Consider the following 17,400-nt stretch of genomic DNA (forward strand, 5'->3'; position numbering starts at 1 on the left):
TAAACAGGCTTCCGGTAAACACTAGATGGCGCAAGAATGTAATGGGCTACTCGCAAAAACAAAACAATATGGCAGCATATAGCCGCCGATAGGGTATAGAGGATCCAGAGAGAAATACTCATTTACCGAGACCGGGACTCGAACTACAGACCTGCCACATGCCGGGCGATTGCTCTACCAATTGAGCTATGGGGGTGACTTGCAGTTCAATCCCCGAACTCTTAATTCGTTCTAAGCTTCCTGGCACAGGCTAGCGTTAGGGTCAGAGATAGAGGACCTTTGATTACATACCTTATTAAGTTAGAGACACCCCATCGTTGCGCGGGCAGCGGGAGAGCTTGTAACTAATTATAATCACGTGTATAGAGTGGAGTATTAGCGGACGAGCGAAAATCTGTCAACCACCGAGACCGGGAGTTATCAATTCATAACTTAATAGCCTGTTAAGACAACGGAAGATTTCAAAAATCCCCCGAACTTAAGGAAAAGTTCTTGAAATCTGCGTCAGATTACAGACAACGTTGTTCCTTACTCGACGTATTCAACTTTCATAGAAACGACTGGATCTTTCGAATTTTTCAGATACAGTAAAATATAGTCGTTTCCATTAGGAAGGACGAGTTCAAAAAATAAATACGTTGCCTCGAGTATCGCGCCAACTCGATATCCTAGTATTAGGTCGACACAAGATAAGGTAAAACCGTTGTGATTTTCATAGTAAAATATTTTATTAAATATCAGCCGCCCCTGCTGGAGGTATAAAAATAATGATGACAGCAAAAAGAACAAGATAACGAGATATAAGAGAGATAGAGAGACTAGATTAATAATGATAATAATAATAATCATAATCATAATCATAACTATAATGATAATAATAATATTTCTAATGATCATAATAATGATAACAATAACAATGATGATAAACAATCATAACATTTACGATGACTAGATTTTTATTGTTTACATTACATTTTAGTAGTTATTCTCTGATCAGTCCCTACTGGCTACCGTCCATTTTTTGCAAGCGATATAAATAAGGTACTTGCAGGCCCTCTTTATAGAAGCCAATTAACCGGTTGTAATTATCGCCTGACCATTTTGGTTCGACAAGTCGACATAAGCGTAGAACAGGTCAGAGTCACAGGTCCCGAACTACCCGATCGAGAATGTCTGCAATGACCTAAGATGGCGACCATTTATCCGACTCTTCGGTAGAAATAGCTACGGGAAATCGAAATATCATATACCAACCGGAAGTGAGAACTAGTTATCTGCGTACATTGTTCTAATTGGTCGGTTGGCGTCGACTTCTCAAAATTCAAGCCAATCAACGCATCACGATATAATACTTCCGGTCGAATGTCCTCTTCGTTTTTAGTAAATGAATTACTGCTAAGTTCAAGGTTACGCGGCTATTCGCAACCGTATTCTGATTAGCTAAAACTGTGATGCTGCGGATTAAAAAGTCACACGTTGTTACGTATGAATGACTTTTTACTTACCGAATTTTTATATCGTATTATCATGATTTTGATTATCATTATTACCATTATCATTATCAGATATTATAATACAATTACATATGTACATACACATTATCATTTCATAAATGCAATATTTCTTTCATCGTTTCGGTAAAATATTTTTTCAATATATTATACTGTTAATAAAGACTTGGAAATTCCAAAGAGAAACGTCGACTATTGATAACTCCATACGAATATGTCGATAAGATGATGAAATCTATTGCCCTAAAAACTACGGATCTTCTAAACGGAACGAGGATAAAAAACACACTGTCCACTAGAACAGCATTTAACTTCTTAACGCATCGAAGTTTGATGAAAAGAACACATTTTTCAAGCCACATCAGGAACAAACTTCTACTGCTTTCATATTATATGCAAACCATTCTGTAAAAGACCTCTGTGAATCATTACGTATGATAAGAAATGTTCATTGACGTCAACAGAATATTTTTTTTTGTAACTTGATATCATTTCGTAACAGAAAAGAAAACATTTGTAACTTGATATGAAGTAGTTTTTATGGAAAATTTAACAATGGACAATCATACAATTATTCCTATGATACACACCGGAGCTCGAAACAATTTCACAGAAAATCAACTGCCCACACGTATAATCTATAACTGCTTGCTTTATGGTGAAGCTCGTAGTGACCCCTAACGGACAACGAATTATCAAGAAACTATTTCGAAACGAAACACGAAGAACACTTCTACATTTCGACGCGCTGATTGGTCGGTTAGCCAGAATACCAAATTTCTTCTACACGCTGATTGGTCGTTCAGCTGGAATACCTAATACTACCCGACAAATCAAGATAGGGTTATCTGACGATATCGTTAGACTGTCAGGGTAAGAATCCCTGCCGTGTGGACCCATCCTCTCTCTCGAGGTTTCGAAGCTAATCGCAATGCGCAGGGGTGGATCCAGGCATAGAAGTGGGGTGGGCAGAGGTCCTATGCCTATGTGGGAACGTGGGACATGAACAGCGAGTACTGTTTTAACGTGAACCACTAAAATGGGGTTTGCGGTTGCAATTATTTGTGAAAATGTTATCCTGGCTAAAAAGGTGGGATGGGCCCCTAAATCCTTCCCTGGTGCGAGTAGTCGTAGAGTCTTGATACCCACTTAAAGGGTACCCTATATTGCGTAAAACCCCTAAAACCCTTTCGGAAAGAACCTACAAACGTATCATATTAAGAAAAAAAGCCGATTGACACTATAAATGACTTAGTAATTGAATGCTTGTTTCATGGCTTCCTGCTTTAACGTGTGTTTGTGCGAATTCGAAGTCGATTGTATCAAATCTGCCCTAAAATGAAGATGTATGAGAGGAAGCTACGGACTTTGTTTGTACTCTAAGAATATACAGAATTTTATCGCTAAAATTACCAAATAAATCAACAGCGATTCAGTATTGGGTTACTGACATTTAGCATTTCTATTCATGTATTGAAAACTAAATCGTGGCAGTTAATGTGCATACGTACAGCCCTCTATCATAAGGCAGTCGAAAAAGAGATATCACAAAAATAATCATATACAGATTAGAATATCAATATCAACTATAAAAATCAACGAATCTTGCACATACGGGTCCGGTTTCATGGACTACAAAACATCGGGGATATATTTTTCACCGCGTTAGTTCTTATCTATTCGTTAAAGGAAACTCCGTCGATATGTTAGTCAATGAACCCGGTCCCAGTGGAATGTATTCAGCAATTCATTCTGCATCTACCTATATATTCATTTAGAAAAAAAAAATCAACAACGCGCGTAAAACGGAATGATAGAATTATTGCCAAAATGTAACGATAAATTGCTTCGAAGATCATTGAAAAATTATACGCAGAAAAGCCATCTTTAAAAAGTAAAAGGAATGTGAGTCAAACATGTTCAACAGAATATGCCAGAAACTTTAAAAAAATGATTTGCCGGGATTCGAACCCGCTCGCAGCAGCGACTGATGCCGGGTAGATTCGAATCCCTTTAAAAGGAATATTTTTAACGAGAAAATGGCTTATAATCATATCATGATTTAAATAACAACAAATTAGTTTTGGAAAAAAATGGCAACCGGGTTTAAACACTATATACACAATGAGCCCTAGTCCTGTCTCCATTTCCCAATTGATATAGTAATACGCGTAACCAATCACAAGTCGGCTTTAAGATACATATAACACAATAAAATATTTGACCTTTGACCAAAACATATATGAAAGACGTAAGCTGATTGGTCGAAATGATCGAGCAGTTTTTTCGAAATGAACCAATTATTGACGCGTACCGCCATCTCTCTCTCTCACACACACACTGTTCCTATGTTCCGCGCCGAACTAAGAAGCTAAAAGCTAAACGAAAGAGTCCCATATGATAAGATATTCATCTGAATTCATTGAAATGAAACCACAACGTTTTGGCTGTTGACTAACAGCCATCATCAGGTAGAATGACCACCAAAAACAGAAGAAGCAAAGTTTTAAGAATCCTCAGAACATTGTTACTTCTGTTTCCGGTGGTCATTCCACCTGATGATGGCTGTTAGTCAACAGCCGAAATGTTGCGGTTTCGTTTCAAAGAATTTCATTTGATAAGAATCTTATCGGGGGCTTTTTCATTAATGTACAGTTGACACGGATTAGAGTGTTTTATTTTCGACGACTAAGCTATAGGCTATATCTACTATAATACAAGCGTTTTTGATGAAAGATGAAATGTGCGCAAAATGCTCACGAGCATCTAACGACGTTCTCGGAGAGGTTACTGAAACAATGATGAAAATCGTTAATAACAGCCTGTAACGAATGCTTATTCTCTAGTTTTCATACATAGTTTACAATTCCTATAGTAAAGTTTATATCCTATTTACACCGCGCGCATGCGCGTTCGTAGAGAAAATAGAAATCGTATTTTACACAGCTGATAGACGAAGGAAAACGTTACTCTTTTATTCTTGCGAGAAAAATCGACGATGCGCGATCGAAGAAGACGCATTTCTCTAAACGGTGTCGGTACAAACTACGATATGAAAGTGCGTCGAAAGATATTTGTGAATTTGACACTTGGCCACTAACCTCGGACAAGAATACATATCTCTATCGTAAACAGGAGAGACCCGGTAGGCTACGTACGTGGATTTTTACTACTCGGGCTTGAGAAATTTCAAATGCAAAAAGAATAGTTACCAAAGCGTTATCTTAACTGATAGCCTCGACGCAGAAGTCGGATATCGATTTTCTATACAAAATTATAATCATCATTTTAATCATCATCATCATTATTATTATCATTATTATTAATATCTATTTTTCGTTACTGTTATAATCATTATGTACACGAATTGTGATTGTTGTTTGAGAAATCGGGAAAAAAAACGTAGATTCTTAAATGTATTCGAAATGTACGTATATACTACAAGGTCAAGGTCATATACACACGTAGATCGTAGCGATACCGGAAATGGCGCTTGAAACACGAATATAATGAGACGAAGTTCGTTTGGTTTGGTTTTCCGTTCATTTTCGGTCGAAACGGTGAGATTTTTATACATACTTGTTTATAATAAGCTGCTATTTAGAACTTGTCGAGGAATGCACATAAGCCTATACAGCCACGCACCCGCACTATGGACATTCATTCATACAGTTTTGCGAAACGGTCGCCGTGCGCAAGTTTAACCGTGACATCTATTTTGGAGCGAAAATAGGAAGCGGCAGCTTCTTCATCGATTCATTCAGTGGTCAGTAGTAGCTGCTTATTGCTAATACTTGAGTCTTGTTTCGCTCCCGGCAGGTGTGGTGGGTTTGTGAGGGACACCAAATCAAAACAAATAAAACGAAATCTACCAATCAAATAAATTACAGGTTCAATCCCTATTTTAGAAATTTGAGTCTTCAAGTCCGTGTTGTAACGATGCCATAAAATCCCACAACCAAGAAATGAAGATAGAGTATGCAATGTGCTAATCTTTAGGGCCGGTTCCATAGTCTATTAACCGGGCCCTGACACAATCTTCGGCCCCGGTCTTAAACTTTCGATCCAAAATAGATATCACGAATTTCCGTATTTTCTACACGCTCTGCTGTTGATGGAGAGACCTGATTATATGTATTTTTATATCATATGTTTATAATATTCGCTTCTTACAACGAGCATTTTATCGAAATGACCCATTGCACGATTTCAGTCAAATGACCGATTCTTTATTGTCGCCATTACTACCGACACTTCCGATGCTATCGCTTCCGCAAATGTGCATTTCGATTTCGGACAGTCGTTGCTCGACCTCCCATTGCTGTTGATTCAGTTTAATGCTCATCGTGGCGTTCTCCGTCTCCAGGTGCACCAGACGTTCGCGCAGACGCTGTATCTCCTGCAGTAGAATCTCGCTCGACGGATCCCTCGATAACGATTGGCTGCTGGAAGTCAAGTGTGAACTGTACGGTATGCTCAGCGTGTTTAACGGTTGGTTCGGACTGAGACTGACGTGCGCGTGGCCCGGCGAGTATAAGTTCGAAACGCTCAGCGGCGAATAACTCGGCGATAAGTTTCTAATGGGAAGAGTGTGTTGTGAATGGTGCGATGCGGCAGGTGACAATTTTGGCGATATCAGGCCGGCTCCGAATGTCTGCAATGGGATATTATCCGTAAGTATGTTTGGCGGCGCCACAATCGACCCAGACGGGCCTTGTATTCCGATATTCGGTACCTGGTGCGACGCGAGCGGTCTTTGAAACGTTGTCAATTGCATTGGCGATGCTGGCGGGGTCAAGGTTACATGAGGCGATTTCGGAAACGAGGTTTCGGTGCCGTTTGACGTCACCGAGGACGTGGTGACGGACTGAGTGATGTGGTCGTGTTGACCGGATTTTGGCGGTAATTCCGAGTCTTCAGCGACGTGGTGATGTATCTCGTTATTGTCACTAGTGGTGGATGGATGCGACCCGGATAAATTACCAGCGCTGGCGCTGTGCGAGTGCACGGCTAATCCACCCGTCGAGGCCGTTAAGCCCCGAGCGTACGCGAGTGCCATGTTTTCTATCGGGATTTTCCCGGCGGATTCAACTAATCCCGGTGTACTTTTACTCCGACTTAAAGCAGCTGAAAAACATGACAAATACGATTTTAATCCGGCGGGTAATTCAACACCAGCAGGTTCGAATCCCTGCATGAGAGGATATTATTATGCGTCCTAAGCGCAGAGAATATACAAATGCTTTACGCGGATTAAAAAGTCGCACAATAAAACTTTTATATAGATAGAAATGTGTTAAAATGAACACATCCTCTCAAAAATAATTTCAAAAATTTATCAAAAATGTTATGAGTTATGGAATGTATTTAATTACAACACGCCAAAATCCACTTTTGAAAACGCCAATATTGATGACGTAGTGTACATCGAATCCCCAATATAACGCATACTAGGTGTCAATGTATATAATTCTTAGGGTTTTTACGGCGTCAAAAAATTCTATCGTGAGACTTTTTTTCATGAATCTATATCGTTTTCATGGAGTGTTTCATTCGACTGATAAAGAAACGGAAATAATCATACTCACCTTTTTCCAGGGGAGCTTTTTTATATTTTTCTAAACGTTTGACGGCGATGGATTCAAGTTTTACTCGGGCCGCCGGATACTCCTTCAATACGTCCCACATGTCCTTTTTCGATAAACAAAACAGATCGGAATAACCGACCGACCGAACGGATGCCGTTCGGCGATTTCCGGCCGTGCCCATGTTGAGAATACTTATTTCTCCGAAATAGCTGCCTGGCTTCAGCGTAGCCAATATTGTTCTGCCGTTTTCGGCTACCACCTGCAGGCGACCTCTATTGACGATGTACATTTCTTTGCCAACCTCCCCTGAAAATAATGAAAAGCAGGCGTTGAAAGAACAAACTAACGTTTATTTTTCACCAACGAGGACACCCAGTTATTGTTGTTAGCGGCCATTTCGCAGACGGTTCCATCACGTTATAGAAACAGAACACACAGATTGTGAAACGGGCAACAGGTCCTTACTTGAAATTCTAAAACTGGTATTGTATCTAAGCCGCGCGGTCATGAAAGCGTTCTTATTCATGAATAACAGTTGTCACCCCAAAATATTTGAACTAATTTGTATCCGGTACGAACAGTCGCTACTATGGGACACCGGCAACGCTACAGAGGGAAGAGATGATTCAGTGATAATCCGCCAGGATCGCTAGTGTACTGGTTACCGCGCTTCAATTTTTTCTTCATTTCCATTCAATTTTTCTCATTAGTAAATCAATTTTCTGTGAAATTTGTAAAATACACCGAGTGGGAAAGGAAGGGAATCTTATTTCTATCCGATGACTCGTTTGATAATTTTTCGGATTTGGAAGCCTAAAAATCAAGTGTGAATTTCATCAAAAATGAACTGACCCAGTGTTTGTCGCGCCATCTGGAGGTCAGCCAAAAAACGACTGTAAGATATTCACCGCTTTTCTTCACGTGAACAGCGCATATACGCGTGTATACGTCATTACGCTAATTTGGTAATGCTACACCGCTTTTCTTCACGTGAACAGCGCATATACGCGTGTATACGTCATTACGCTAATTTGGTAATGCTAAAGATTTGGAGCGAATTCCTCGTGAATTCGAACACAAGCATTTTTCAGATTCCTCGAGGACTCCGAAGTATTTTTCCTATTCAATTTGCCGTCAAAAATATTTCGAACATTTCCGCGAATTCCTTCGAGGAATCTCTGAATAACTAAGCGAACAACGAAAATTCCCTTGACAATTGAAAAAAAAACTAGAGAAAAAAGATGCATCTGATGAATAAATAAAGGAATTCTGATGGACACGTCAAGCACGCGCACGCGCGTCGGAGGTATTCATTACCTTTTCTGCATATGAAATCGCCAGGCGAGAACAGGACGGGACGTAAACGCAATACGAGCTCGCATAGGAATCCTGGATCCGTATTCTGGAATATTTCTACTCGTTTCAGTGTGTCTAAGTGTACGTGTATGGCTATCTCAGCTTTTAGTTTGTCCGGCAACAGGCTGAGAGTTTTCTCTTCGTCCGTCGACTTGTGACTCGTCCACAGGTAGTCGAACCACTTGATGACGCGGTCTTGCAACTTCAGCGGCACCCGCCGTAACGACATGTAGGTCTTGACACCGTCCAGTTTGGCTGCAATGAAAAATATTTTTATAACTCTTCCGAAGAAAATATTATACTAATTGTATTTACAGTTGGATCATTACGATGGAATTCGAACCTTGAGCCAGATCCACAGGTTGCCGGTAAAATAGCGCCCCTGGAATATTTTCATGGTCCTCTCATTTTGATATAACTTACAGGGCACTGTTACCATGAACCTCCTCACTTTGAGGTTTAGATCATCAGTAAACTGGTGTTATAGATTGGTATTACCTTTAACCCGGGGGTTAACTCAATTGATAATGAATTATGTATGCCCCCGGGTTTAAGGTAATGCCAGTCTAAAAAACCGGGCCCAGGGGGTTAAATCAATATCATTGGCCTCAGGCTTACTCGGTCCCGGTCAACATGTCACTTTTTTCAAATTTATTTGGGAAAAATCGTCTAGCCACTTCTTAAAAGTTCCCTAATTCCCAAGTACGTTCCCCGAATGTTAGGGTACATTCCTAATGGTTAGGGTACAAAAACTGGTCGATGAAAAAAACCAGACGACCTATCAATTTCAGGAAAAACAGAAGCGTTTTTTATTTGGATACAACCTTCCTGCGGTGTATGAAATATACAATGTGACTGTGAAAGTCTGGTTTGTTTTCATTGAATAGTAAAAGTAGTATCCAATAAATTGCCATTACGCGATGCTACTGGGAATAAAGCGAACTCTGGTAAACACACTTCAGCAACTAACGAACTACGTTTCTATCTCGTGGAAAGGTACTCATAGAACCTGCCTGCGAAATTTCAAATGTCGTTTGCTTTACTTAATCAAATGTTAGTTTAGTAACCAATACAATGACAGTGATGATGATATTCAGGCGTTGTATGATACGCGCATGCATATCTACGTCATAATCTCTCTCTCTCTCTCTCTCTCTCTCTCTCTCTCTCTCTCTCTCTCTCTCTCTCTCCCTCCCTCCCTCCCTCCCTCCCTCCCTCCCTCCCTCCCTCCCTCCCTCCCTCCCTCCCTCCCTCCCTCCCTCCCTCCCTCCCTCCCTCCCTCCCTCCCTCCCTCCCTCCCTCCCTCCCTCCCTCCCTCCCTCCCTCCCTCCCTCCCTCCCTCCCTCCCTCCCTCCCTCCCTCCCTCCCTCCCTCCCTCCCTCCCTCCCTCCCTCCCTCCCTCCCTCCCTCCCTCCCTCCCTCCCTCCCTCCCTCCCTCCCTCCCTCCCTCCCTCCCTCCCTCCCTCCCTCCCTCCCTCCCTCCCTCCCTCCCTCCCTCCCTCCCTCCCTCCCTCCCTCCCTCCCTCCCTCCCTCCCTCCCTCCCTCCCTCCCTCCCTCCCTCCCTCCCTCCCTCCCTCCCTCCCTCCCTCCCTCCCTCCCTCCCTCCCTCCCTCCCTCTCTCTCTCTCTCTCTCTCTCTCTCTCTCTCTCTCTCTCTCTCTCTCGCGGGCCCCTGTCGGCGCGAATCAATTTAATGTAATTACTTGCAATCAATTTCGACGGATAAATCCCTTCCCCGAAAATTTGGAAAACGTAATTGCTTTTATCACCATCTGTTCCGATCGACACAATATCACCCGATGTCAAACGCCATATTTATTAATTAGGTATTTCTTTTAATAAACGGTTATTTTTAAACTGTTAACATCGATCTGGTGCTGGTAGGCTCAATAAGCGTGACGAAGATGAAAATCTCATTAACGAGGGAAACATTGTCTTCCACATTTCATTGTTACATAATGGCGTTTTTTCCGCATTGACTTTTATTCACCTGATGAAGCTTCTATACACTAGCAGCGAAAGCTCGTACGACAATAAAATAGTTACAGCTTTAAAGTAATACTCGTCTCGTTGTGTTCATCCTACGCCTGGGTGACACCGGGCTCCTCTACGAATCTAATCATTTCATTGTGATCAAATCTCTCACTTATGTTGTGTATAGTTTAGTCGGAGATGAGATGCACTTTATATACTTGTGTGCCCATACTTCGAAACGATACGACAAATATATAGGGACCTATCTTATTTCATCCCATCCTATTAATAAGCTGGGTACCTTTTAATTCTAATAGAAAAACCCTAGTAAATCTGGTAAGCCCATTTTTATCTCAAGTAAACATCACGCTATCACTGTACAAGTATTGCCCAAAAGGCAAAAGGGTAAAGTGAATTAAATTTATAGCGTTATTCATAGTTTATAGTGTTATTTATAGCCGTGTTTACGTAATAAACCATTTTACAGTTGCTAGCCGCCATTTTGTTAGGGTACTTTTGTCCTGTATTGTTGGGTCATTATTTTCTCCTTTTTAGAAACTATTTGTGATGCGTGTTTATCATATCTCATCTGTCCCTGGATGGATTTTGACAGTTTTAACAACATTTAAAGCGTGTGAATCTGTGCTATTATAGTCCATCCTACACAAATTCATGTATTTACACATATATCGTATAATGTTTTTCTGCGCTCTAAGCAAATGTCTTTTTGCAGAGCGATAAACCAATTTTCTACATTTCATGTAAATCGTAAGTTCGGTTTTTTTTTGTTTCTACCATCATGCAGCTAGTCAAACAGTTAAACTCTATTTCAGAGTTCCGGAATTATCGGAAGCTACAAATAATGAAACAGGAGCCAGCGGTGATGGAGTAAGGGTGATTGAAACGATACATTATTCGAGCTTTTTTCGATTCTTCAAGTAGGTTTTCTGAAAAATAGCTCGAAGGACACAGATACATTTCGAGTTTCTGTATTCTTCAAGAAGGTTTTTTAAACCTACCGGAAGAATAGAAAAAAACCTATTGAAGAATAGGAAAGGACCTACTTGAAGGATACAAAAGCTCGAAATGTATCCATTGATTCGGGGCCGAAATGACTCTTAAAATAATATACAGATTGACGCAGAAACATGTTAAATATCTGAGAACCACTTAAGTGTATTGTATTTTTTTTCGAAGGATTAATTCCCCGACACAAATGTTGAAAATTATCTGATTTGTCCTTAAACGAGCATTTATTCAAATGTGACGGTACGTTAAACGCGCTCTGATTGGTCCGTAAACGAGGCATTTCTGTTAATCGACCAATAAGAATTGCCCGTGACCGCAAAATCAGATCGTCGTGTTCTTCTTCTGTCTGCGGGGTGAATTCAGCAATTTTTTATCGACTCCAACATAAGAGTGCGCGCGTCTCTGTGATCACGAGAGGGTATAGAATTACTCGCTCCGGTGAAGAATTTCCAGTGACAGCCTAGACACATACGTGTAGATATACGTATACGCGTATACGAGTTCATCTCGTATTATACAATTATCGGTAACCGATACCAGAAAACGCGTCTCCACTCGTCGTCACACACACACATCTGCATTACACACCTTTCTTCTAGCCGTACAAGCAAAAACGGTTCAAGAACTACGACCCGACAACGCGTGTAGTGAGAAAAAAACATACGCCGAGGAACTGTCGACGCAGAACGACAAAGATTTGCTTTTTCTAGAGATGGGTCGATCATCGGCGACGTGTGTTGCCAATGACAACTCTCCGTAACGACAGTGTGCTAAGTCAGAATGTCTTCGGCTACATTAAACAATATTGAACATCGTTAAACAGATTATTAAGCTACTACCAGTTCTCGGCTTGTTTTCACTATATTCGAGACGCTGTTGTTGTGCGCGGGTACGACGCTTTTAACAATGTCTCGTCTCCCTGAGAGATAGAGCGAGGGAGATAGATAGTCGCCATCTTTGCCGATTTTAGGGTGATGAGAATTACTATTCCTAGTGCCCCTCGACGCCGGAGTTTGGAAGTCTCGCAGCCTTTGCTCGAAACAATGGCGTTTTTTACGACGTTTGTTAGCTCGATAATTGGAAATTCTCATCTAATTGTCGCCAAGGAAACACCGGAAATTAAACGGCGGAACGACGCCATTCTCGGCAAAACACCATCGGTCGACTCGGAATGTCGATTGAGATCACGTAGGACGGTGTAGAGTTGGTGGACGAGAAATAAGTTGAGCAGTAAGCGTTCGTTTAGCTTTTGAGTAAGGCTCCATCATTCCGATCTCCCACCAGCTGCCCCCCCCCCAATCTCCATCCCGCACATACTACTACCTCCCTGCTTTTTAGATTTGAACCAGCTTTCGACATCGACTTCAAGATATATACAACCATTAGTTCAACCACAATCCAACTACTGGACGAGAATATAGAAAAAAATGTTTAGAAATGCACGATTTCGTGTCATGAACGAACGAATCACTCGTGGGCCTAGAAACAAGTTCAAAAGGTTCGTTTATACATTTCATAGAAATGAACATGTGCAACATAATGATATTTACAACTACAAGAGTGAGAATAATCAATTAAGATGCTGGACAAAATGAATGGTGTACGAAGATGATTTACATGAGGGCAAAGCAAAGGAAAGTAAGGCCGCCGACGCGAGGACCGAGAAGAGGAAGAAATGAATACGAATATTGCTGAACAGTGTTGTTACCCGATGCAGGTGGGAATGTTTTTGTTGAATCGATATAAAATGAAAGCTTCCGACTTTCAGACGCATGCAGGCGGGCGATAAGTAGTTCGCATGGAATGATTAGTAGCATATATCTATACACGGCTGGCGTTCATATCAGCGGCAAGACGACATAAAAATCATGGACCGAATCCCGAACAATTTTTCCGATTCGTCTGTTTGACCCGAGATAAGATCCAGTTGTCTCTGTGCGAGAGAAACAACAGCGAGTTCGGTTAGATCAAGATCGAAGGTTGTTGCGCGTGATCATCAAAGATGCATGCCCCATTCCAAGCGGAATGGGGGTAACGTCGGGAATGTTGATTGCGCTGCGTGGCTCGATTCGCAGAAATAGAAAGATCTGCGAGTCGTTGATTTATCGAACGAAGATGACGTGACTTGTGTGAATCGCAGTTTACAATGGTACATAGTTCGTGGCTTGTAAACCTGCCAGCAACCAATCCCGGAAGCGATGCTACCTTTGAACATGTAAAGAAAAGACTTCATTTCCTGATAGAGAAAGAGAGCATGTTGTCCTGTAGTCCGCCGTCGACGCTCCTGCTCGAATTCATAGATAATTCACATGGAGGAAATCTGCTATCTTTTCTTCAGACGTTGGTCTCCTGATATAATCGGCCTGCCGACGCGGTAAAGACCTCTAGGGAAAATATTGGGGCATTTTTTGTTCATGGTTGGCAACATACATACATCAATGGGTCCTCATTTTTTACCCAAAGGGGGCGCTGAAGTTGCTACGAACAAAACTGCCATACGGTAATTAATCATAGCAACTTCAGCGCCCCCTATAGGTAAAAATGATGAACACAGAGTGGCAATAGGTATTTTTAAAAACTATAGGATCTGATCTATTGACTGAGGTATGTTGCCATCCATTCACAATAAATGCCATTTTGAGCGTCCCATAGGCCGACTATAACTTGAATATTCCCATGGGCGTGGATGCGATCTCTCATCCTCTCCTGTACCAGATTGTGCAGGAGAGATTCGCTATTATTATTTCCATGAAAAAAAGCTTCTTTCAATCGAATTGCTAATATCAACTTGTTCCGAATGATACCCTACGTAGTGCGGCGTTTTTAAACGCTTACCGATATTAAACGCCGACAACGAATCTTTTGACTCGGTAAAGTAAAGTACCCTGTAACAGAGTGAATTGACATCGGAGCGAAGAATCAAATCATTTTATCCCCGTTCGACCAATTGAATAGCCGCATTGGCGGGCGGTCCGAGTCGGAAGCTGGAGCTGATGGATGTTACAGAGGACACGCTCTGCAAACAAGTATGGCGGTTTCCTGCCACACCTAAATGCAATAACGTCTATGATAAGTTTGAAATGAGTGAAATATCTGAGATCTGGGGTGCATTTTCTTTATTCCAAATTTAGATTAACAGTTTCGGCCTTAAAGCCTTCATCAATTGATCGATTCAAAATCCTGACGATGATCTCTAGTGAGAAACGTCGTGTATTTTGATGTAAAGAGAATTTGTTTTTAATCTTTTCAATTCGGTACTTATAACTTATTATCTGTTCTCCACGCCTGACTATTCTACCACAGCGTCTATATGGATAAAAAGGGCTTTTTGGCCACGGACCTCATCAGTTCAACCCCTCCCCCCTTTCTTCAGATGTTTCGCCGGTGTCGAACGTAGGAAAAGACCTTTGTCTGATGGTTCATTTTGCTCGTCCATTTTTCCCAACAAGCTGGCGAACACGTACTACAGTAAACACTTTAATCACCGGAAATAACCGATTCGACTAATATGTCAATGCAGGTCAACGGCTGTAAAACTGACTGAAGTTGTGTCTCAGAAAAGCGAATGTCTTAGTATGCAAATATGCAACAAAAACGTGTGCAGAGGATTTCTTTTTAGCCGTAATCAAACTTTATTTGTTTCGTCTGCCGGATGAAGATTGCTACTGTAATTTTCTGCCGTCGTCGACTGTCGAAAGGAACGTGACACGAGACTGAAAAACAGATGTAATTTGGGAGATTTATTCGACACATTTTTAGACATACACAAAGTTGCGCCTTAATGCAAAAAGAGATGGAGAGAAAGAGCGACACTTGACGTGCGTGTTGCGGTGATAAGACGATACATTCATCCCGATAACAATCTCATCAAACTGCTGTTTTAATCCCGACGAAAGGCGAAATATCGAAATAACTTTTGCTCGTAAATAAGGTGATGCGGGTTAGTTGTTCAGCTGCTTCGAAAATTACGCTCTTAATTAAGTCACGCCAGTAATTAGATTACTCTACGCGGAGACAGAGAGATCCAAAAATATTCTCAACTGAGTCGGCAAGAAATCCACGAAGTTTCACGCGATGATTCTTTGAACACGTGACCTGTGGAACGCGGTAACGGAAAGTTCTAGCATAGTTCAAGGTCGTCGACCGATAGGGAGGAAACGCCGAACGGTAATGAGAGCAGTTTTTGTCGAAACGGTAATGAAGACAGATTGATTGGAATTGAATTTTCTTGCAATCTATCTCCGTACGGTGCTTTAACGCGAAAAACATTTCATACGCGTACAATACAGGCGTACTAAACGCGCATTTGGCTAATTGGCAGTTTCGCCCGAGATCTTTAACGTGTATTCTGGGATTTCATTTCTATTTCCAGAGCAACACCTAGTTACAAACAGCAATTAACGGCATTGTTCAAAGCGCCGTGCGACGTATTGAGGCAGAGATTCGCTCATCAAGAGAAAAAAAAACACGCGACGAGCTCTCGCGCGGAACTCGACGGAAAAGGCACCGCCTTTATACGTCGTTATTTTGTGTGTGTGTGTGTGTGTACGGATGAGCGAGAATCAGTCGAACATATGCAAGCTGCGTATTTTCGTCTTCAACAACCTTATTAGCTGTCGAATGAAAAACGTGAACTCATCCGAGACACCTCCCGATCCTACTACGTTTTTTTTTTGTTACTATGAAAAATTTACCCTGTTTGCTTTATCCCGAATCTCGGCGTTTCGGTTCTCATTTCTAGTAATTCCACATCAAAGTGCCCTTACATCACCTTGCCTGACTAATTAGAACGTCGACGTAATAGAGCGTATCTCCTCGCGGTGTTGGGAAGGACGAAATTATCAGTCAATCTTTTCAGGCGGGTTTTGGCGCCGAAAGTGTTTCGTCGGCGAATTAGATCAGACCGAGAGGAATTGATACACCGGCTGCGCTATAATTGTTCGCTCTCGGGCGCTGGAGAGACTTAGCGCCGTTGCGCCGTTCTATCTCTCTCCTCTCTCGCAATAATTGTAGTCAATTTAATTCGCGAATAATGATGCCGTTGATTGTAGCCCAGTTTCGCGCCGAGGATGAAAGGAACTATTTGGCGTAACTTCGAAATTAAAGGAACACAACAGAGCAGCGGAAATAATAGATTCGTCGAATTGATCTATTTTTAAGGACCCACCATCCCGAATGAGTTTTTAGTTCTACCGATAATCAATTTGTGGCAGCACAAGTCGAATCTATACTGATGTTAGTTATAGGCCGGGTTTCAATAATAAGTATGCTCAACTCAAAAGATTGCTTTGAATTTTCTCATTCGATCCATTTTGGCATCGATCTCTATGTCTGCAATGAGTTTTCAATATCTGCATAGTATGCATTCTATTTCATATCTAATCTATTCATTCATCTTTCCATTATCTTTTCATTGTCTTTTTCATATTGAGTTTTTTTTTAAACATCCTTAGGGATGTACAGCCTTAATGGTTCTGTTGTCGATGTACGAAAAAATATTGTCAATATATTCGTGGTGAGAAATAGATTACATCACGTTTAGTCTAAGAATCCGAAAAAAAGAAAATGATTTAAACAGGCCTCATCATCATGAGTTACAGGTGTCTAACGTCCTTTTTCCGCTCCCAACTCCAGAGTCGAGTTCATCATTTTCGCACGAAGACACGCGATGCCTTTTGGGCCGTGTAATTAGTTTGACAAACATCGACAGGCAACGGATGCCGGAATTACGTGACAAAGATTACACGGATACGACGTACAGCCGTGTTATTGTAAACAAGGGGCACATATTTGGAAATGTGCGATCGGTCGCCTTCAGCCGATACTCTGTGTGTGTTCACGTGTCATTAAGAAGCGAAAACGCTGCTGCTGCTGCCTACACACATAGTCTCACATATACCTGCCAGAAGCAACCAGTACTTGTAGAGAGAGAGAGAGAGAGA

The 17,400-nt window shown here is 41.5% G+C and overlaps 1 protein-coding gene across 1 annotated transcript in view; it reads right to left on the reverse strand.

Moving 5' to 3' along the window:
- Positions 1-5,724: 5,724 nt before the first annotated feature.
- LOC141910564 (uncharacterized) overlaps positions 5,725-17,400 on the reverse strand; it is a 38,214-nt gene continuing 26,538 nt past the window's right edge. The window contains exons 3-5 of the mRNA XM_074801257.1: positions 8,417-8,710; positions 7,100-7,405; positions 5,725-6,638 (exon numbers count right to left, since the gene is read on the reverse strand). Of these exons, the coding sequence (XP_074657358.1) occupies positions 5,725-6,638; positions 7,100-7,405; positions 8,417-8,710 (1,514 nt within the window). The remainder of the gene's footprint in view (positions 6,639-7,099; positions 7,406-8,416; positions 8,711-17,400) is intronic.

The sequence above is a fragment of the Tubulanus polymorphus genome, chromosome 9, assembly GCF_964204645.1.
Source record: "Tubulanus polymorphus chromosome 9, tnTubPoly1.2, whole genome shotgun sequence".
Lineage (NCBI taxonomy): Eukaryota > Metazoa > Nemertea > Palaeonemertea > Tubulaniformes > Tubulanidae > Tubulanus > Tubulanus polymorphus.